This window comes from Electrophorus electricus, chromosome 7, assembly GCF_041902795.1.
Source record: "Electrophorus electricus isolate QZ-2024a chromosome 7, ASM4190279v1, whole genome shotgun sequence".
Taxonomy (NCBI): Eukaryota; Metazoa; Chordata; class Actinopteri; order Gymnotiformes; family Gymnotidae; genus Electrophorus; species Electrophorus electricus.
Window position 1 is genome coordinate 5,647,587 of NC_137503.1, and position 23,034 is coordinate 5,670,620.

At 38.8% G+C, this 23,034-nt stretch overlaps 1 protein-coding gene across 5 annotated transcripts in view; it reads left to right on the forward strand.

Annotated features, from left to right (window-relative positions):
* The window catches only part of mast2 (microtubule associated serine/threonine kinase 2), a 102,285-nt gene that overhangs the window by 19,595 nt on the left and 59,656 nt on the right, over positions 1-23,034 (forward strand). For 4 of the 5 annotated variants that reach the window (XM_035524152.2, XM_081717936.1, XM_081717937.1 and 1 more), the window contains exons 2-3: positions 1,254-1,401; positions 1,698-1,843. In XM_035524152.2, coding sequence (XP_035380045.2) covers positions 1,254-1,401; positions 1,698-1,843 — 294 coding nt within the window. Of the gene's footprint in view, positions 1-1,253; positions 1,402-1,697; positions 1,844-19,016; positions 21,655-23,034 lie in introns of those variants that run through there. The other variant, XM_035524154.2, reaches the window with a different exon arrangement.

Sequence of the window (23,034 nt, forward strand, 5' to 3'; positions counted from 1 at the left end):
TTTGTTTGGCCATATAAGGGCCACAACTGGTATGACTCACAGACTCTCAGTTTTTTATTTGGGCTCAAGCTGAAGGAAATGTGGCTGGGTTTTTCCACACCACCCTGTCTTTTATAATGCAGCATGTTTTCACATGTCAATAACTTAATTTCCTAAATTTTCTCTTTTACTTTTCACAATGTATTTTCAAGAGGTTTTGTGCAGTGTTAGCTTAGCAATATGAATAAGGATTTAATTCAGTGTTGTTTGTGGGCTGTTGTTTTCATAATTAATATAAATACCTTAATTAAAATTATGGAATGATTTATAGAATAATATGGAGTTGAGAAATTAACACTGTACAGACTCAGACATCTATAGATTATATTCACAAGTCTTAAGTTTAATTGTTTAAAGATCAATGAAAATGTGTGGGTATATTTGAAATGCATTTAATTTTTATATTTCTTAAATGTATTACTTAATCGCACTCATAGAATTTGAAGCAGATTACACATCCCCCAGCAGTGTTATGTGCAAGTTAGAAAAAAACTGAACCAAAGTTCTATGAGCTTTTTTGCTACAATGTGTGGAAGAATGTGTGGTGGTAAAAACCAAGACGAAGTCTACGAACAACAATCTAGCGTGCACTCTTTGCCTCTAAGTGTTTAAAATGAAGATTGTAAATGTGGCATACTCCACCCTTCTATGTTCCTTGTAAGCAAACTGTTAGTGCCTGCTCAGTTTATCTGATAAGCTGTGTGTTTTTAAGACATCTTCATAACAGTAAAACTAGTTGTCAGATATGGAAAAAATGCATATGTAGGTTCATCAGTATCTTTGTGTCCTTAAACATTTCTGCGTCCATGCTCTCAGTGCATCTCTGAAAACAGGTGACAAATGTCACTGACTCAGCTTGACCTCCTTGGTCAGCAGTCTTTCTCTCAAAATGGTTCTACATTTGGGAAGAAGCAGCAAATAGCAATGATCTGCAGAGCCTAGTGGAGACAAGGGAACCCATTTCTAGGCCTCATAAACTGAATCATAACAAAGCTCTAGTGTCATCCCTTTTGTTTTCACGTGTTGCATATTGATAATTTGTCTTTATAAGTGATGCAACACAATTGTCATGAATAATTGGATCAATTCTCATATTCTACATTCCACACATTACTTTTTCTATGCTGTCTTTTGTGATTTCACACTCATAATACAATGGGTTGAACACTGTGCCGACTCTCCCTCTCTCTCCCTATTCCAATCTCCCCCTACAGAAGGAGGCTGTGGTGCACCCTCCTCTACTCTTTAGGAAGCTGAGCAACCCTGACCTGTCACCCGCCGCAGGAAAGACCAAACTGCAGCGCCAGCTCAGCCAGGATGACAGCAGGGCCCGCCGCAGTAGCATGGCTACTGGCCTCACTGGTGAGACACACACACACTTGAGACAGACTCGCACACATACTCACTCACTGCCTTTCTTCTTTTCTTTCAGAATTACACTGACATAGATCTAGCATTTGTAACCTTTGAAATGGTCTGAAATCACTTCTGAATCTGTTCCAGCTCTAAGAAACCTGATTTGTTCTAAGGTGTATTTCTCTGACATTCAGTAATTCATGATTCATTGTGTGGTTATGGGCTCAAGTCCTCCTTGCCCTGCAGTTGCTAAGCTTTTTGCCTGGTGTGGGTGTGTGTGGGTGTTTGTGTTTGTGTCTTAGGGAAGCAGCTCCTACCTCTGTCCAGCAGTATGCACAGTGGCGTGAGTCAGCTGGCCTGTCAGCAGCCAGCAGGAGAGACCAATAACCTTGTCCGCATGAGGAGCCAGTCGCTGGGCCAGTCCGCGCCCTCGCTCACTGCAGGACTGGTGAGACAGACACACACAGACACACACACACCGACATTTTTGCAAGGGGGTGTGCAATTGCATGCTCTCAAGCCCACAAACTCTCTCCTCTCTCGTATAATTATGTATTGCTCTTGTAAACGCACACTGTATTGCAAAATCTTGACTTCACTGTTCCAGTATTTATAGGGGACCCTGTATGTGAATGGGTCTGGTAGGTGCAGGTGTGTTTTAATCTGCAGTTTTCTGTTTTTTTATTTGAATGTTCAGTTGCTGTTGATTATGCCTTACATGGAGTTCATATAGAAAGTTTGCTTATGTTTCTCAGTGAAACATGAAAAACATGGTAGGGAAATTGATATTCTGTTTTTCCGCCTGCTCATTATTTATTTGTGAATTAATCTTGCTGTAGATTTAACCTGTATTCAAATATTTAAATACTTTTCGAAAGTTGAGACTGAGAGAATAGAGCATTCTAGGAGGTCTGTAGCACTGCACACTGACTCAGCTTCTGAAGGCCTTAGTAAACACCTGATGAGTTGACTCAGGTGTGGTCAAGCCAGAAGAAAGCTAAACTCCTTTGCACTTTGACACCATGTGGTGTGTGTGGTGGTGGTGGGGTGGGGTGGGGGGGGGGGGGTGGGGGGGGGAGGGGGGGGGAGAGAGAGAGAGAGAGAGAGAGAGAGAGAGAGAGAGAGAGAGAGAGAGGCTGAGCTGAGCTCAAGACATGCTGTTCAGCAAATTGTCATATGGCATATGTGTTCATCACACGGAGATAGGTGAAACATCCTCACCTGCTGGCTGTACCTGGTACTGCAGAACTGAGGTAAACAACTACAGTTCACAAGTATTCTAAAAGGGCCCTATGTTTCACAGATCATCTAAAATTCCTTCAGTCATTTCCCTTAGTAGGTTGATTAGCATTAGCAATGTTGGTTTGTTTTTGGTACTGTCCAGAAAACCCAAAACTGGTTGATTTTTGTAACTTTTTTTTTGAAATTGCTGTCTTCGTTACACTTTTGTTGAACTGACACCAGTGAAAAAGGTGCTATGGGGGGGGGGAAGCTGAGAAACTTTTTAATTGGATTGAAGTGAATGTGTAATTTAAACTCATCATGGGGAATGAGGAATAGGCTTGTCATTGTGTGTCTCATTTGCTGTAATAAATGCATAACAACAAATAATGGTACAGGGGATTTTATGTGAAAAATTGCCATAGATGAACCTTTGTTGTAAGTAGTGAAACAGTAACACAGTCTTTCAATAATTGGGGAATCGTTTGATCTACATGTGATTCAGGTGAAATAAGGTGTGTAGAGAAGCATATATAGAAGTTAAATAACATCTGTTTTACTAAGTGACTGAAACTGCTGCTGAAGAGGTCCAAAGTGTTTCTGTAGTTTTTGAAACAAAGAATAATGACTTTAATTGCTAGCTGGTGAGTCGTAATACCTTAAAGGTGACAGTACCTAGGATTCCCTTGAGATCTCACCTTTCTCCAATGCTACCATTAGAGGGCGGTATTTTTCACAGTTGCTCACGCTGAGTGGATCCACTTCACTGAGTGGTGATATATAATGTATCTCATAGTGCATAAAGATGAGTAGATTCAGTGCTTCACTCAAGATCATGTGGTGATGAGTTCTCTGCATATGAGGATTTTAATGGACTCATTACTGCAAGATGTCCATTAATATCCTGACACTTAGAAACCCCACTAAAAAGGCCATGTCCACTGAAAAGAAACAACCTTGAAAAGAGTAATTGCTGATTGCAGTGGCTTTTGTGTAGCATGCAAAAGCAGACTGATGTTGATATGACATTGTTTGCGTTTGTCTTTTGCTGCCGAGGTTATGAAGTACAAGGGGCATTTAAATTGTATAGTTTTTGTCAATTGTAATAAATGTAAAAATAGGGCTATGCTGTGAACAGAATATGCATACTCTGTTTTAACTATAGGAGGGGTGGGGGGGAAAGGCGATTAGAAAATTTGAGATACAATTTTAAACTCAAGAATGCAGAATGAGAGACACATCAGTAGTAACTTTTTAATAAAAATAACAACCATCATTGTTATCCTCCTCCAGAGCAAAACAAAAAGCAAACACCTTTGCACATCATGGTATGCAAACCACAACATTATGCATGGTATACATGTCAGATCTTATTACGTTTTGCAATTATTACTGTAAAATATATTTTCCATGCCAGGAATTTCATTACTGAGTCTGTTGTTTGCCACCTCATGCTGTTTTTGTTAAGTAATTTAACATTTTGCACAGGCATGATGTTTGGCACCTGGCAGCCTCTGCTTCAAGGGCAGGCACTCTTCAAGCACTATAGATTAGTCATAGTTCTACTTATAAAAGAAGAATGCCATGTATTTTAGTTACAATTAGACTTTTTTAATATAACGTTAGGTTACTCCTGGCATGTTTAAAATTATGACATGCAAAACAGAAATTCATCATGTATCTTAAAATTGCTATATTCCAGAGCCTGACCTCATTGGTCTGAGAGCTGTTAGAATATATGGAATTATGTCTTATTTTGGGAGCCTGTATCTACTCCTCTTACATTTGAGAATTTTTATTTTCCTCTGCTTATGTATATATCTTTTTTGTCCCTAGCTTTCCTGACAAAGGGACAATGTATTGTCCAAGTTATTTTTGTAGTATGAAGTCACTAATTCACTAAGTCACTAACCTTTTTTGTAGACTGTATTTTAGTGCAATACTAAAATCAGCGAGTAGCTTTCATACTTTAGTGTAGAACCCCAATGAGGTGTGTGACACTGTGCACTTTGAGTGGGAGTGTCGCGTCATTGGCTTGCAGTGTGGTAGAGGTGCTAACCCACTGACCTGGGATGGGAGTGCAGCCAGCCCCTGCAGAACAGCTTTCATGTCCGAGGAGTAGGGGAGAACACAGACTGGCTGCACACACGGACCCCACAGGACAGACAGATGGTGTTTACCACCCAGCCGACATGGAGCCTTGGGTGTGTTTACACTGATTATGTGAAGGTGTGTGAACATGTTTCTGTACTGTGTCTTGCCTAATGTAGGCACCTGGAAGAGAGTTTGTTGGCCTAAAATTGTTGGTTAGTAATGCCAGTTTGTGGGAAGAAACCAAGAATATTTCTGGGCATTTTTTGTTTCATGCCTATTTTAAAGTACTTTCTGCTTCCATGTGCACACATTGTCACAGGTTGTTAAAAGAATACGCAGTGGGCATGCACATTTGTAGAAGATTTGCATGTACTGCAGCAGTGATACTACATTCTCCCATTTGTTTTAGCTGCTGGGTAAAATGTCAGTCACTTTTTTTTTTTCCTGGAAGCACCATGTTGTGTTAAAAAGGAAGTTCTCTGGAGAACCTTTTGCCTAAGGTTTTTCCCAATTTATGCATGGTGTTCATGCAGAAAGAAAGAATAAAGCAAATAATTTTATTGGATTGATCTTTTAGAATTCATTTGAAATGGGAGGGTGAGTTTAGAGAGAATGTCTGTCTGTATCATTAACATAATTTGAAATTTGCATCTCATTTGCATTTGGGCTGGGGGAAAAGGAAAGGAACATGAATAAAAAATACTATTCTTTTTATCTTGTCATTCCTCTCTATTTCTTTTTCATCCTCTTTGCTATTAAACCAGCCAGCTAGCTCGAAGCACAAACCTTAGAGGTTGTACTGACTGGCATAACGCCCAAACAATTTATTTAGACAGTTTAATTTTAACTCACTGTTAGTTAGTTTTTGTACAGTTAACAATTTTATAGTCTTGATCTTGCGTCCATCCTACTACTGATTTAGGTCTTTTAGGTGTGCATACAACATAGTAACATCCACGGAGATGGGTTGCATCTAGTGAGTACATTTACCATGCAGAAATAGTTCATCCTTTGTCAGTTTAGTCTTTTGAAGTAGTGAAAGGTGAGCTAATTAAACTGAGCTACTTCAAGCTCATATAAAAGAACTCATATATGCCCCAGGTGCCTAGTCAGTGCTTTAAATTGCACTTTTGTAAAATGGTTAACGCAGAACACTTGTTTGGTTGTTCTAGACTTTTCAGACATTAACATGGCTAAGTGTATTATTTTCAGGTAAGATTTGTAATATAGGCATAATGCATTTTTCAGCTGTTTTATGTTGAATTTGTATCCCCCCCCCCTATTGTTTTTGTTGGAAAATCCAACATTTTTACTTTCTATTAATCTGGTTTCATCAAACATGCAGTTAAAATACAGGTTATGCCTATATACATAAAGTACAAATTGTACTTCTATGTTAAAATGGCATTAATGTTTTGATATTGTAATGAATACTTATGCTGCTCATACATTATATTCAAAATGAATTCTTAGGACCTACTGATGGAGAATGATGTATATTTTTTCTTCTTATTCATGTGTGTTCAGTTTTCTTTATTTCCATTACCTGCATAGCTTTGGCGAGGCTCTCAAGCTAAAGTATGTATTTCTTTGTTGGGATAATTTATACATATTGTCATCATTTCTTACTTGCCAATGTCAGGAGCACTTTTGTTATGTAGCCTGTGGGGTGAATTAATCTAACATTTTTATAATTTTAGTGTTATAAGCTTATAGGCTATTTTTGGCTTTTAAAATGACCTGTGTTGAAGTACATCTAATATTGTCCTTATTTCAGACATTGACCACACCACTTTAAAAATCAGTATCGGCATCAGCTTTTGAGAAATCCATATTTGTTGACCATTACCTAAGACCTTCCAGTTCGTTTGGAGCCAATCGAAATGTTAACATGGAGGGCTGTTTAATAAGAGGCTGTCGGTATCGTTCAGCTTTTATGTGAATTTCATGACTTTCTTGCTAAATGATATATATATTTTTTAAATTGCTTTTTTGTGTCAAACTCTGTTAGCCTCTGATGTATGGGCCGGGTATATGGAGCTTGTTTCATTGCTTTCTACCTAAAAGTGGCACCTAAAGCCTTGGTATGAATCGAGGTTCTCCTGAGACATGGACCATTAACACACTAGGGGAAAGATGACTCATTCCTTGTGCTTCAAGGCTAAATGCTCACTAAACTGGAGAAAACTTTCTTCTGACCTTCTTTCGCTACATGGCCAAGCCTGCTGCAGGTAGTTCATAATTCATCTCTAAAACAGGACATGTGGTACATGACTGGTCTCTGGTGTCTCTTGTGTCCAATGCTGAGGATAGCTACACTTGTCCCAGAAACTACTAATTGCCTTTAGGGTGTATGACAGTATTGCAGCATCAGAGTTCAGCCTACCCAGGGGTCCAAAACGGAATTTTATACTATACAGTTTTTTTTTCCCTCAGTTTCTCTGAGGTTCTTTCTACAGGGAGAGTACCCCTTGCCAAACAGGACTAAAGATGCCACATTTCCACTGGATAGAATGGTTTAAAGAACAGGTTGCACTGAATGCTTGTGATTATTTTAAATGTTTCCCTCATCTTCATCTTAGCCATGTGCCTTTTGAAGTGATGAGATCTTGTTTAGAATTCATCATTAATTTATGTCCTATTCGGTTGTCTCCTCTCATTCATCTCTGCGTATTTAGATATTAAATTTGGGCTGGAGAGATGCCCTTTGTCCATCATTTTTGCTTCCCCTATATGTTCACTGCACATTTCCATTTTGTTACTGATACCTTACATGGACCTCCTCTAGTTGTCTCCATCATGGTAATTTTCTGCTGATATCTGAATGCCTTGCAGGCTATAAAATGTAGAATTGAAGAGGGAATGAAAAAGATGCATGCCTTGATCATTTTGGAATGAATTGGGGGGGGGAATAAAAAATTATATATATAAATTACATTTTTGTTGGATTGGGAAAGGACAGTCTCATCGGTGTCACTCACACTGACTTGAATCAAGCAAAAAGGGATTTAATTGATGGAAGTGGCAATGTTCATGTTGTCTGTGTCAGATGCTGGGGGACCAAGGCAATCTGATAGTGGGCTACTGGAACAAACACAATGGACAAGAGTGGAGAATAAAGGACTGTTGGAATGCTATTACATAAGCAATCCCAATGTAAAAGGCTGCTGGAAGACATGAATGCAGCACTACAGATGATCACTACTGTGACCATCACTGAGACCAACCAACTGATATACAGTGATACTTGAGATCCCTGGCTACAAGATGAGCATCATGAAGAAGCAGTATCCTCCGTGGAGAAGGAGGTAAGGAGGTTGGAGTCCACAGGTAAGGGCAACTCGGAGAGAAGTGAGCCAGCTATCAGAACTGCAGAAAGGCTGGATGAAAGTACCTGAGAAGCACAACAAAGTATCCAAACCTGAGACCTTGGAAACTGTCAAGCAAAGATTAACAGCTATGGCTGCCTGCCTGAAGAGGTACTTGAGAAGTAGAAGCTGGCAGAATAAACAGGATATTCATCCATGAGCCATTCAAAGTGTGCTCTGGTTGGCAATATAATAGCATAAGAACAGAGCTGCAGCCTGAACAAAAGCATAAGGGAGAGAGATGCATCACACAACAACAATCAGGTTTGCCTGTCAGAGTGCATCCATGTGCACTCTGGTATACACACACACACACACACACACGAACAGTGCCACTTCAACAGTTTTTTTGCTTGATTACAGTCAGTGTGAGTGACTCCCACCATCCTTGTGGTGAGACTGTCCTTGCCCGATCCAACAAGCAATTAAAATGCATATGAAAAATTCAGGACTCCTTCAAATGAGGGCATATTTGGAGCCAGCAGTAAAAAATCAAAACAAAAACAAGGCTCAACATTACTCCTTACATTTTACATCTACTTTTTCAGAAATGTCTGACTATGCATTTAGTGGTGGTTGTCTCTCACTATTTTATGAAGACCGTATACACCAATAACGCTGTATGAAGCCTTAAATAAGCCAGATGCTTTGTGTCCTCAAGGAAATGTATTTCTTTAGTTTTGCTGCTTCTTTTCTGCTCTTTTGAAGCCAGCTGAATGAGCTGGGGGCCTTGAGGTTCTTTGTGATGAAGCTGACTACACGTATGCCTTTTTGCTCCGTGGGGTCATTCTAAATTCAGCAGAATGTGGCAGGCTTGGGTGAAGGCTTGCTGATGGATCTCCGTCTGAACCCCTTTGTTGTGTTTCAGTAAGAGTATGATTACCCTAGTGCTACTGTAGGAAGCAGGGATTATATCAATTGCACACACACGATAAAATGATCATTTTATATGGCTTTATTATAGCATGTAATTGACAAAGTAACATGAAAAAATAGTGTGGCATATAGTATCATTTATTTTGTGATGAGTGCATCAATATGCCAGTGTAATAAAAAAAAAAAAAAAAAAAAAAAAAAAAAAAAAAGTCCGGTGTACAAGTAATATCTTTCTCTGTATATAGAAAAACCTTTCTTGGTAAGACTTTTCACCTGTCCCTGTGAGAAGAAAAATCATGCACATCTAGTGCTGTAATTTGATGTAGGTAGATGCATCTTGGATCATGTGTAAATGTCAGTTTTATTTGTCTTATTTGTTTTAACTGTATTTTTCTTTTTTTTTGTGCTATTTTAGCAAAAGGATGGAAGACAAAATATTGGAATAAATGCTCCTTGTTCTTAAGCTTACATGTTTTGCCCAAATTCACACCTCCATACATAAAAAGAAGGAGAACCGACCTGTTATTTACTTCTTTCTTCTCCTTTTTTAAATTTTTTATAGATATTAGCATTTGTGTGTCTCATTATTTTGTTCAAAATGTCAATTTCATTTATTATTCCCCTCATAAAAGTTCACAAGCCCTATGAACCTTAACCTAGACTGAATATATCATAATATCTTGCGGTCAGAACTGGCTTTGCCTGTTTTTCCTCTTTCTTCTCATTACCCAGCAGCAAGCCGTTTTTTTTTTTTTTTTCATGAGAAATGACCTTTTATGCTGATGCTAGGTGCAGTCTTGTTATTGTCAGATTTTTGAACTAGATGGGGCAATTTGTTTTTAATAAGACAAGTGTTCCTTTGGTTCTTTGTTCAGGGGAGCGATAGAATTTCGATCTTTCGTCTTTTTTTTTTTTTTTAAATAATGGCTGTTGTCTTTTACTCGTTTTATGTTTGTAGAATATTTTTATAGAAAAGGATATGCCCATGTGTGCATGTTTATATCAGAGGCCACCAAGCATGAATCCCTGATCTGAATTACTGGAGATAATTAGTTTTCTGTTGGAGGACAGCTTAATGTCAAATGACTGGAGACAAGACTAACTAGGGCAACTGGCAAAGCTGAGGAGCAATTCAATTAAGAAATGACTGATTTATTATTGTCAAGGATCAACCTGCTGTATGGAGGGTGTAATGCATTTGGTATGCTTTGTGTGCGTTTCGGTCTAACAGCATTTTATGGTATACAAAAATGTGTAAATTTAGTTAGTGGTTATAATTATGGGAGCTTGATGTTTACCTGGAGACGTTATGCTTCAGGAAGCAGACTGTTGCTCAGTAGTGGAGCACACGTGGCGTTACAGCTGTACCTGTGCCTCAGGCTTTGAGGCCTACGCCTGGCCATATGGTGTTGCTGTGAATGAATAAAAGGCTGATTCCAGTTGTCTGCACTCCTCGTGTCACACAGCAACATCATTCTATGCCTTGAACTAAGTCTAATATTCACTGCAAGAAGTAGGCAGGGAAGTGCTGATATGTGCCACATAGAGCATTGTTTCTTGAGCAAGTAAATTTTCTTTCATCTTTTAAGCAATCAAAAAGTTGCAGTTTTCTTTGACAGTTCATCCTCATGCCATATATCGCCTAAAATTGCTTTATTTAAAGTTGCTTGCTGGCTGGTTCTGGCCCGCTCATCGGTTGATAAATACTCATGGTGAAGTTTACAAGTTAATTCTAAACAATATAAATTAAACTTGTATCTGGTTAACACTTTGATTATGCTCATTATATACACTTTTTAAAAAATGCTACTCCAGTAGAAACTTGGAGCTGTACAGTTAGTCTATAGGCCATCTGTTGCCATGCACAATGTTAGCCATCCTCTAGTTCTTCATTATTGGTCAGTTTCTGCTGTTGTCTGGATAGTTGTGGGTGGCAGACCTGTCTCAGTCTAACAGTGACCCTGACATGTATAAGAACTTCAGTAGCACTGCTGCAACCTGTAATTGTACACCTATAAAATTACATGGGTAAGATATAAGATGGATACTTAGTGTCCAGGGAGGATAGGCACAGGGAACGTTTCATCTGTTGAATCAATTAACTTTTATTAGACTTTGAAGACAACCTGTAATGGAAAAGTACTTTTGTTTCCTTGTTTGCTCAATCCTTTGTCATATTAAGCGCGATTCGTAGTGATAAATCACAGAATTGACAAAAGCCTTGTTTTTCTGAAACCCATAGTCAAAGTGCATCAGATGGAATTTAGGCAAAAATAATAATAACCAATAATAATATGGTGTGTTTACTGGCTAGCGCAAATACCAGCTAGCAGTAACAGGGCACGAGGTATGTATTTGGTTGTTTATCAATACCCTTGTTCCCTTTACTTAAAATACAATGATACAGTCCTCAATGTAAATTTTTACATTTAGAAGAAGGTGGAGTGATGGACAATACCAGATTATGTTTGACGTATTTTATCCAGTACTCTTTGTAGAATGCAACTGTCCTACACTCTGCTACTGAGGGTTACAGCAAAATTGTCAAATTAAACCGTTCTGTAAACAGGTACACTTTAGCAATGTTCTCCCTTCTCTGTCACTGTTATAAAATTAAACTAGTATTCCTCGCCAATCTAGTGACTATTTTAGCACTGTGTAGAGTAGACATGGGTCTCATTAATTAATATTAATATATTAATATTAATGTTGAGAAACCTACTTTTCAAAATACAATCAAAAGCTGGTGGTTAAAATCATGTCCTGTTTTTCTCTACTTTCACTCAGAAATGCATTACATTTAAGGAAGCAAAATATGTTATGTTAAAAATCTACCCCCCCCCCCCCCCCCCCCACAACCTGAGACAAAAGAAGAGAATTTACTGGGATTTGCTTCTTAAAAGTTTGGACTATAGGACAGACTATAACTCAAACACTTGAGAAATACCTTGAGTCGCATTATTTTCTAATCTCATACACACAAGCCCACATTCGCACATGCACCCACATACATGCCATTTGCACTCCCCTTTCTTCCATTCTTCCATGTCATCTGTCCATCTCTGGGTTTTGCTCTGGCTTTTCTCAATCTCCCTTCAATCAGGGCTGAGTGCTTATCGATGTGAGGTCAGCTCGGCTCTCCTAGATTCCATTCAACCATTGAACTGCCCTTCCTCACACATCAGATCTGTTTCTTCACCTAAAGCTGGCAGGGACAAAAGCCATGTGGGGTTGCCTTGGAAACTGTCAGGGCTGTTATGAATGCCTGTTGTCTGTTTTTAAATGGATTCGCGTTTCAATGTTTCCTCTGTGTTGCTTCCTGTGTCCGCCTTGATCAGCAGCTGGATTTGACTTGGTTTATGCCTGCCTTTTTATAGAGCATATTGTGTGGAGAAATACTAATGTGACTTAGAATCTTAAAAATATGTTATACTTGGAGCGTGGGCATGTTACATTTTGCATTACATAATACTGTTCCACATTTGGTCAGTGATTTAGTTTTTAAAAGTTATTTGAGTGTTTGTTTCTTTTTTTTTGTGGTCAAACAAGAAAAACATGGCAGCTATTTCTATTTTTATGCCATTGAATCTCATTTGTTGCATAATTGTCAGTAGGCGTAATCAATAATATTTTCCGTATTATTGTTCAGTATTGCATAATGTTAAGTATATTCCTTGTTTCCTCTCGATTTCTGACTAAGGACACAGTCAGCATATGGCTGACACTGCCCTCTCATCATCAATTATACATGGCCAAACTCAGTTAAAGTGCTATTTTAGTGCAGCCCCGCCTGATAAGATGTTCTTAAGCAGGGAGTGCTGAAATACTGGTAGCATTTGTGATTGGAACAACACGGTTGTGGACAGAGGCAAGTTTGTATTTCCTGTAGAGGAGACTGTCATTCACCTCTTAAATCAGTAAAACTGATCTCTCAGTATATCGGAGGTTCACCACGGCATGTTGCATTGAGATTCATACCTTCTTGGGATAGATTCATCATGAGTGTGATATTTGTTTTTTTGCACATAAAGAAATGTTTGTTTCCTTTTTGTACAGTAAGGGCTGGCTCCCACTATTGCAGTAATGTCACATAACAGCCAATGTTGCCGTTAAGCAGTTGTTCAGACCCCAGCTTTAGAGTCTGGTCAATTTAATCTGCCACTACTCCCTAACCCACTGTTATATGGTCATGTGCATTCAGGCACTCTGGTAATTAAGGGCCTGAGAGACTATGGGCTCTTGGAAACAAGCTTGTTATTCTTGACTATTTTTAAACTTGCAATATTAAAAGAAAACTACTAAACACAACAGTGGAATTGATCTTATAATTCTGATCTGTTCAGATTTTGTTTACAGGCAGTATAAAATATGCATATAAATGTTTGATTTTTATAATCTTCTGATGTGGGGGGGGGGAGTCTTGATTTCCTAAAAATTCCTTGTGGCCTTGGTACATTCATACCACTGTTGTCCTTCAAAACATTCAAAATGCAATGAAAACATTTTAGATAAAACTTGGATTGATTGATCCACTTTTTGAGAACGTAGACTTATTTAGGAGCAAATGGAGTTTCCTCGGGTGTACCTTCATTTGGTCAAAGCTCAGTTTCTTCTCCTCCTTTATCTTCCTATGGCTCTCAACCCATTACAAATTGTTTAGAGTGATTTGTCTGAGTCATATTGATTGCTTCACATGGCAGTATCCTGTTACATCCCTTTTTTTTTTTTTTTTTTTTTTGGAAAGCATTGTTCGACAAGATGTGCACTGTAGCCTAATGCTGCCAGTCTATCACTGATTAGTCCGAGAAGTGCTGGTATTGATCTCACGCTTGGCTTTTCTTGCATTTCATGCTCTGCTCCATGCTTAAATGTTAATTCCCATTTCATGTCTCTAGACATTCATTTGTTTTATGAGCCTCTGAACATATCCACTGCTCTTGGAGTTTAACTGTGCTTTATTGTTAACTGATTTAACATTTCTTTGCTGATGCTTTTCGAGGGATTAGTTCTCCCCTATGGATTTTGGTTAAATACTTGCTTACCATTGCAAGTTGAATACTATAATACAGATTTGGTGATTCACATTTGCCCTTAACTGTGTAGCTGTCAAGCTCAGATCTTCTCTGAGAGCAAACCATCTCTGTACACAGCACAGTCTGTGCCTTTTCTTTGGTGTATGCTAGTTCGAAGGGTTTAGAGATATGTATATGACCAGTGGGATTTTGGACTGTCATCTGCATCACCAACTGGCCTGTCAGAATTTCCGCTGTGTAAGAGGACTGTGGTGACGGCCTCTGATGGATGTGTTTCACATTCCCATGGCATGAATGCTATGCTATTTTTAAGTGTGTTTTGTGAGTTTGTATAGTCAATTAAAAGGTTCCTAGTTTATATTTTCATTTATCATATTTGTTTAGATATTTCCATTTAGCTAAAGGTATATGAGTCTTAGGTTCAGAAGGGAAATTATGTTTACAAATGACACTGATGTGAGTGGCGCCAGTGTGAGTCAGACTGCAGGCTATAAATTCTCACATAAGGTACTACAAATTATCTTGTGAATCTAAGCAGTTGTCTCACAGTTTCCTATTTGTTGTAACCATTTTTGGATATGATTTGTTTTACTAAGTTTATGAAATCAACATAACTTGATGTTGCATTTTAATATCAGTGATGAATATCACATTCTTGCAAAGAGTAAAGATTTATTTCCAGAGGTTTTTTTCTGTGCTTTTTCTACTTCATGCCTTCTTTTCGCTCATGTTTTCTAGTGAAACATGCAACAGACGTCAGTCAACAATTGTCAAAAGCGTGTTAGTACATTGACATTGGACTTGTGATGCTGGATTACAGCAGTGTAGTGGGAATATTTCTCTATTGTGAAAACTGGATTAAGGGCAAATGACTTCTCACTGCTATTTTTCTCACTACTACTTCTCACTGCTATTCTTGGTATATTTCTAACAGCACTTTTCCATTTATTGAATTTGTAGTATATTTCTATTTAGAGCAATTTAATCTGGAGTAAAAAATCAAAGGATTTGACGGCTGTTATGTTGTTTAAGATCGTGGACAACAATGTCGGATAAATTCTGAAAAATGTGTGTTTGCAAGGTTGGAAAATAAAGTTAATCTACATCGCTCTGATTAAACCACATTCAAGCACTATTTTTGTATGTAAGTGATTTATTCTCATTACTGGTAAGTATTCAGAGAGTGTTCACTCTCTATTCAGAGAGTTGCTAAGCAATGATGAATTAAAAGCATTAATTTCCCTTCCTAATTTACAACCAAGTTCTCAGCTAATTAACATAATGCAGTTTTGTGGGCAGCTTTGTGTAGTTGCCCATTTTTCAAGACAGTATCACTTCCCTGCTCAGTGTCAGCCATGAACTCAAAATGAACGATGTAATCCTTTAATGTTACAGAAAGATGAGTGTAATTAGTAGATAGCACCTATATGCACTAAGCTTTTTGTTGCTGTAGAATCTTATAATGGGAAATCTAAAAAGATTGACCACATGAAACCCTTTTAGCACAGTAGTATTCTAGATTTTAAGAAAGCTACTTTATTTTTAAAAGCTGTGTATGAAAGGTTTGCACTCACAAATATGTATATCATTTGTAAGAATGTTTTCATCAGCTTTTGTCACAGTTGGAGTTACTTGTCAGTGTATGTTATTAGGGCTTCGTATGTCTCGTGATTGTTGGGTATTGTCTCTAGTCTTGGCCTGAGACATGTACCATGGCCTACACCATGTACAGACAACAACAGATAGCAGAAGCCTTGCACTGATATGTGTGCATGGGAGAATGACCTCATATCACCACAGGAGCTCCTATCTTGATGTTCTGTGCAACTTTAATGTGGGCTGTGGGTGAGAAGCCCCACTTGTTTGCTTAATCAGAAAGAGATAATCTGCCATTTCAGGGCTTTGGGGTTGACAGGAATCTGTGTTTGCTTTCTGTCCACGAGCAACGGTAGTGCGCGCACACACACATTGTGTGAAGGGATGGACGAAGAAGGCAGAAAATGCCTTTTGTGTCCTGCAGTCTTAAGCATCGTGTCATGTCAGGCTGCTGATTTTTGCAGTGAGTATGCACAAGAAAAATACTGTGCAATGTTTTTTGAGGAAATCATATTTTTTCTTTTGCTTAACAGCAAAGTATTCAATGAGTTTTTTTTGTTTGTTTTTGGCTCATAAATTCTTAATTGTATAAAACATTTATCCCAGTGTTTGCTAATGCTGGCAAGGTAGCTTTGTTTTATTGAAGCCTGTTGGTTTGAATTCAATTTCTTAGCACATGTAAAACCTTTCTGTTTGAAAAACTGAACATTTCTGAAGGAATTTCTTGTGACTACGAGTAGTAAAGAAATTGTATGTGCTGCGATTTTCAAATGTGCCTTTTACGTTTAATGTGTTTCATAAGCTGTTAAGTGGTTTTCCATATTCACTCAAGCTCTGCCAACACTGCTACTCTGCCTCTGGAAAGCAGAGTCCTGTTCTTTTGGCCTGAAGCTTGCTCAGCACTTCATCAGTTTCCCCCCCAGCAATGCCCTTTCTTTGATGATGCCTGGGCCATCTCTCTCGACAGGGCTGCTTGTGTAGGCAAGTGTGCAGTGAGCTAACTCCCCTCAGGCTGCCTCTCCCAGCTCTTGCTTGTAGTCAGAGCCTCAGCACCTGCACTGCTCTGTGATGGGAGTGTATAAAGTCTGTGCCTTTCTGCAAACCTACATAAAGCTTTAGAAGAGCGATTAATGTAGGCGAGTACTTGACATGTGATAGTCCCAAGTTTTCACTACATTTGAATTCATCTTTATGTGCCAGTGTGATTGTAATAGATGTCAGGTGCAGTGTGGAAAGTGTGTTTTCGTTTTTTTTTTTTTTTTTTCTTGGTTTTATTTTGCATCTCTATGACAAGAATGTCTCTCTTGTAGTGCTGCTTGCAGATTTTTTGCATTTCCTTTACTGGCACTGAAGGCACAAATGTTTAGAGGCAGAACTTGCACTAGTTGTTCAGACAATTTGAACAGCAGCTGTGAATTCAGATTGAGAAGACATGGTGAGACTTTCTGGTGGTGGTTGTAGAATTGTACTGTTCAATTTAGCTCTGAAATCTATTGCGGTATGAACATGCATGCTGAACTCTAGCAGAGAACATGTTTTTGAACATTGGGATAAGCACATGCATGTTGATCAAGGTGATAAACAGGTTTAGGCAGTTTTTTTTTCCCTTCTCATGTCCTAGAAGCCTATCCTGGGGTACCCATGAAAGACTGCCAACACGTCACAGCCATAGCAGAGCAGAGTATCAGTTATCTGTGACGTGAAACTCACCAGACACTAAACACGTGTGTCAACCTCTCTCATTTAATCTTACAAACCTTTATCATACAATAGAATTGCAAATAAGGTGAATAAACTTGGTGACAGACGATTAACATAAGGTCTTATACTAGGTAAATAATTTTATGTATGCCACTGTCACTGTTATACCATGTTTCTTTTCTAAAGTCTGACTGTAAATGTAATATTTGCTACCCTTTGGCACAAACAATGATTTATTTGTATTCTTTTAGAGTTGTTGAGCATCACTATAATGAAAACATTAACAACATGAACACACACATGCAAGCTCTAATTGCTCTTAGACAGAGAGGAGCATGCCCTTTTAAATGTAGATATTTTTTGCAGAGGATTTAAATGAATTTTTATACTCTGTCTCAGGGGTGAGTGTTTGTGGTTCATCATAAATTTATAATGATACATCAGATTTGTTGCATCCATGTATGCCATCATGTTTGCTCCTTCCATGTTGGTGGAAAGCAGACTAGGATTTTTATAGACTAAAGGCAAAGTCTTTCAGCCCTTTTGGCAAATGATTATTTGTTAATAAATAATTTAAACTATGTATATATTATAAAATAGCTTAACAGTGTGGTCTATGAAAATAGAATCATAACACTGTTAACTGCCTCCCAATTTTGTGCGTGTGTGTATAAAGTACACAAGGTTTCAGAGAAATTTTTTGTTTTTTGTTTTTTTAACTGCAATTTTGAATACCTCTATCTCTTATTACAGTACACTGCAGTAACTCATCTGGAGTGTGTGCGTGTGAGATGTCACTACATTGGACTTATTTATTTATAATTATTTTCTATTTTTGAGACCTTTAGTGTTTTATCCTTCATTGATGCGTATTGTGAAGTTTTGTGGCTGTGTGGTCCCACACTGTTTATTACCTTATTTCACACAAGGTGAATTTATTTTTCCTTTGTTTGTGTTTACACATGGTAATCATAAATCTGTCTTGTAGTGTTAAGTGGCTTGACGGAGTAGCACTGTAAAATGTTTACATCCCCTTCTCAATTGACTTTTACTGGACTGAAGTGACATTCATCCACTTTATCTCTTTGGCTGCATAAATCAGCTGGCCATGTGGTAGCACCGGCTAAAAATACTGCTCCCAGCAGTCCTCATTCTCCCTCCAGCATGTCTTATTATGGTTAGAGAGAAAGACGGCTGTTTCCAAGAGAATATGCTGTTTTAATGGCTGCTGGGACATGAGTGTAATTCTGCTCCCCAGTGCATAGATGGGATACAGTAGCCTGTTTTTAGAGAGCTGCCATAATCATTTGTGATGTGAATGGTCCTAGGTACTCTTGTTCATGTTCAGTCAGCTCTTGGCGCACACACACACACACACACACACACACACACACACACACACACAGAGAAAGAATGGCCACTTTATTAGAGAAATTAAAATTAGATGCAGGTGCTGACATGCTCTGAACAGCCTGTTCTACCTTGTCCCAGAGATGCTCTGTAGGATTAAGATCTGGGGACTGTGAAGACCAGGGAAGCAAGGAAAACTAGCCATCATGTTCTAACCAGCCCATGACCAGTCCTCTCAGCCTCTTCATTTGCTCATCCTTCCATCTCCTTCTTGCCATATTCTTAATATTACCCACTGTCTGTCACTTCATATACTGTTTACTAATCTTCATATTTTTGTCCTCAGCGTTGCTGTAGTTCTGTTACTTACCAGCATGAGAGAGGAGAAACAGAACTAGAGTAGGGAGGGAGAGGTTGGTAATAAGAAGACACAGCCCTGGAAAAAAAAGCCGTGTATGTTAATCTATCTCTCGTGTCCCCTCCGCCCCCCAACAGAGAACTGAACAAAGCAGCCTAGCTGCAAATGAATCACTGTACACAGAGCCTTGCACAGAGACTTTAACATATTTTTACTGTATGCCACTGTAATCAAGCAGACCAATGAAAAGGGAAAATGTGTTAAGCGCTGAATGATTTTGTTCAAATATTGAGACTAAATAATTAATCACAAATTGAGGTTACATCATTTATTCATTGTATTAGAGTATGACAGCCATGTGCTAGGGAAGAATGCATAGTGTTTCTGTGCTTTTGGGATGAATCTGTCTCTGTGATGAGATTAGAGTGGCAGAGCTGTGCAGAAAATAGAAGTGTGAAAAGGCGGGGCTTTTGAGCTCCCCATTCATATTATGTAAATGCATACTAGCTTGCCTGCTTTTTATTGGCTGACTAGCTGTGTTGCCTGGCTGATAGGAAAGAGAGAGAGAGCACGCGAGAGCACGCGTTGTGCAGCAACTGCTCCTACGCGGTGGACAGAAGAAGAAGACGGAGGCATGTGAGGAACACGGAGAAGGCATAAAAACAGACTAAAGGTGGATTGTACACTACAGCAAAGAACACAAGCAGGAATTTATTTTACCAGATCAAATCCATGCATACTGACAGTGGAATCTGTACAGACAAGTGAAAGGATTAGAAGATGGACATGTTCACAAGTAACTGTCTCTGTTGTGGGAGTCTCTCTGGCAAGAATCTCATTCATACCCATGGTGGACTGTTTTAAAGGGCACAGTAATCTCAGAGATGAATAGGTGCTGAGTGGCACTTTTCCTTCACAGCTCTTGTTCTTGTGCATGATTATTTCTCTCTCTGTGCAGCTGTTCTGCATCTTATGTATATTAGGGTAAGCGGTTTTGGCCGGTGTCACACCTGCTGGCTGAACTGACTGATGTAACGAAATTGTAGGGCGCTGGAGAAATATTGTAAGAGAGAAATCAAAGAAGGTATGTGCGCCAGACGGCGGATTCACTTTAGCTGCGTGTGAAAATGCATAGCTTTGGAATAGACTCTTCATCTGTCTCCCCAGCCATTGGGAGCCCACATCCTCTCTTCATCCGTCGAGTGGATTGGAATCTAGCCATGTGGGTTTGAGTGGAGTTTTTGTTCGTTTATACCGTCAGTGGGCTGCTACTGCCTGGGTGTCTGCAGCTGCAGACTCTTTCTAGATCCGCTCTCATTGTGGGCAGCATTTTTAGCCCTGTCTTTTTTATTCTCCTTTCCATGTGTCTTTGTAACTAGTTTGGGACTGCCAAACAATTTCCTGGAAGGACCTTGATAATTGTCTTGGTTCATGAGAGTGGTCACTCAGGCCATAATTAAACTTAATTCATCAGTTGGGAAAGAAAATTAATGAAGAATTAAGTCATTGAATTGCGAGGAAGTCTAAACAATACATTTTTCTCTTTTTTTCTATTGAGAGGAGTGGTGCTGATCTCATGGATGGATGTGTGTTTTGGGCACTAATACTGCCACTTAAGTAATGCTTGACAGAAGAAGCACTGCAATATCCTCAGTATTGTTCTATTTTATGTTCCATCATCCACCAGGCTACACTTTTCATCATTAAATGGCCACAGGTTCTGCAGAGGCTGTGGTTTCCATAGAAATCAGTCCTTATGGGAATCCCAGGATAGGAAGAGCAAAGGAAGCCTTTATGGAGCCTTTCTATCAGTTCTTGTTTAGAGGAGCTCAGAACCCAATGTGTGTGTGTATCCTGGGCTGAATAGATAAATGAGACGAGGGACGTTGTCGGTCTTGGGGCCAAATGCTCCATTTGCCTGACCAAGTGAGAGAGCGAGAGATGCTGTTGCAAAGGCGCTAGTCAGAACTGCTTCCCAGGAGCAGCAAGCTAGATCTAAAAGAAAACGGCACAGGACCAGGACCTGACGTGCTGCTTTGTACCAGGTACTCAGGACCAGGACCTGAAGTGCTGCTTTGTACCAGGTACTCAGGACCAGGACCTGAACTGCTGCTTTGTACTGTGGAGGTACACAGTTCCTTTATTATTATTTTTCTTTTGGAAGATCCACAAGCCTTGACAGGACCGCATTTTCTACATCAAAAAAGGTTATGTTGCAGAAGATTTCTTCAAAATGGAGATTATGTGCACCGAATAGCAGTGGAAAGCCTGTATTGAGATTTGTCATAGCGTGTGGCATAAAGAATACTAAAGAGAGTTTTCTTGCTACTTAGTTGTCTGTGTCTTGAAGGACAATCACCTTTGTGTAATGTTGACTGCAAATATGATGACCGCAATGTGGATAAAGCTATTTCTTGGAACTGTACACTCAAACTGATCAGCCACTTGTTTTCTGGGAACTGAACAAATATTGATTTATAGACTGTGTTAACTCTGCACTCTCCTCATATCCACTTCTGCCTGCTGGTTTGCCCTTACCCAGAGACTTGGGTCGTGGACTCCTGCTCTTTTTGCAGGGTTGTCAAACAGCATAACTGAAGTTGGCTTGTAGAAGACACATATAATGGATGACTCGAGCATACTAAGACGGAGGGGTCTCCAGGTAAGGTTTCTCGATGGTGAATTTTAGAAAAATACACAATGAAACACCCCTACAACTCAACATAAGTTGCTGAAGTAAAAATTTGGCACATGGCATAGATATCATAATTAGCTTTTCACTCTTTTCAGCATATCAGCCATCAGATTTGGTGTAAATTATTAGGGAGGTTTGCATTTCAGTCTATCATTTTGCTTCTGTTTTGGAACTAATGAGCTTTAGGTTATTCATTGTTGTATTCCATTGTTGTGTTTGCTGACATCTAACCCAGCAAAAAGTAATGAAGAGTTTTAAACTAGATGGGCTGTAATTAGGTGGAATTGGAAGTATCGGAACAATTAAACAGCCTCATTGCAGCACCTTTCAGGTGAATAGAAGAATAGATCTTGTGTCCTCCTTCCCCACAAATTGTACTGGCCACTTTTTGTGCCACCTTGTGATTCCTAACTCCTATGCTGTGTAATGACTCTGTTCACACATCTACCATAAGGACCATGAGTACGCAAACATCTTTGTCATCACTATGACTTTAGTTTGCACTTGTTTGACACTCAGCTATGCTGCCATGCAAATACCCTTCAAGGAAAACCAAGATGTAACCTGGTTGCATTTTTTATATATATATATATATATATATATATATATATATATATATATATATATATATATATATATATATATATATATAATGATAGTTTAGAGGTCATTCACAAGAATTGCACATAAAGCTGCACTCTGCAGAGTCCAGAAAATTTGATCACATTCACTAAGCTAATGAATAAAACAGGTTCAGGAGTATTCCTATAAGAAAAATAAAATATATTCTCTATTAAATTTTACTAGGCTTATGATTTATAAATATATATATATTTTCAGTGAAATACTATTATTAAATCCCAGTAAGGTTGTATTTAAGCAGCTGCTAGTTCTAATATTGTGCCTCTATAGCGTAATGATGTGTGTCTAATTTATTTTTCCCACTTTTTCCTGAAGCCTCTATACTTTGCTCTACTTTGAGGAAAATCCCCTTTTAAATAGCACAAACTGCAAGAATGAGTTTTCAGACACTATTCATCAATGGAAATAGCTTAACTGGATAGAAATTTTTCATTTTTCATTGCTGTCACTCACTGATAACAGTTTGCAGCATCTGCTGCTCTGTTCAGCCAACATATTTAAAGGTGGATTTTAGACACTTGTGAATTCATAGAGTTAACCCCAAGTGTGCACCACAGAGGTTAGTAATTCAGTTGTGTGCCATTTTGACTTAAATGTGAAGTCTGTTTGAAAGAAGGTGACCAAAATAGAAGAACTGAGGCGAGAAGTGACACGTGCATGCCTTATTTTGCCTCTCATCGGTGAAATGGAGTTTTTTCCTCTAAG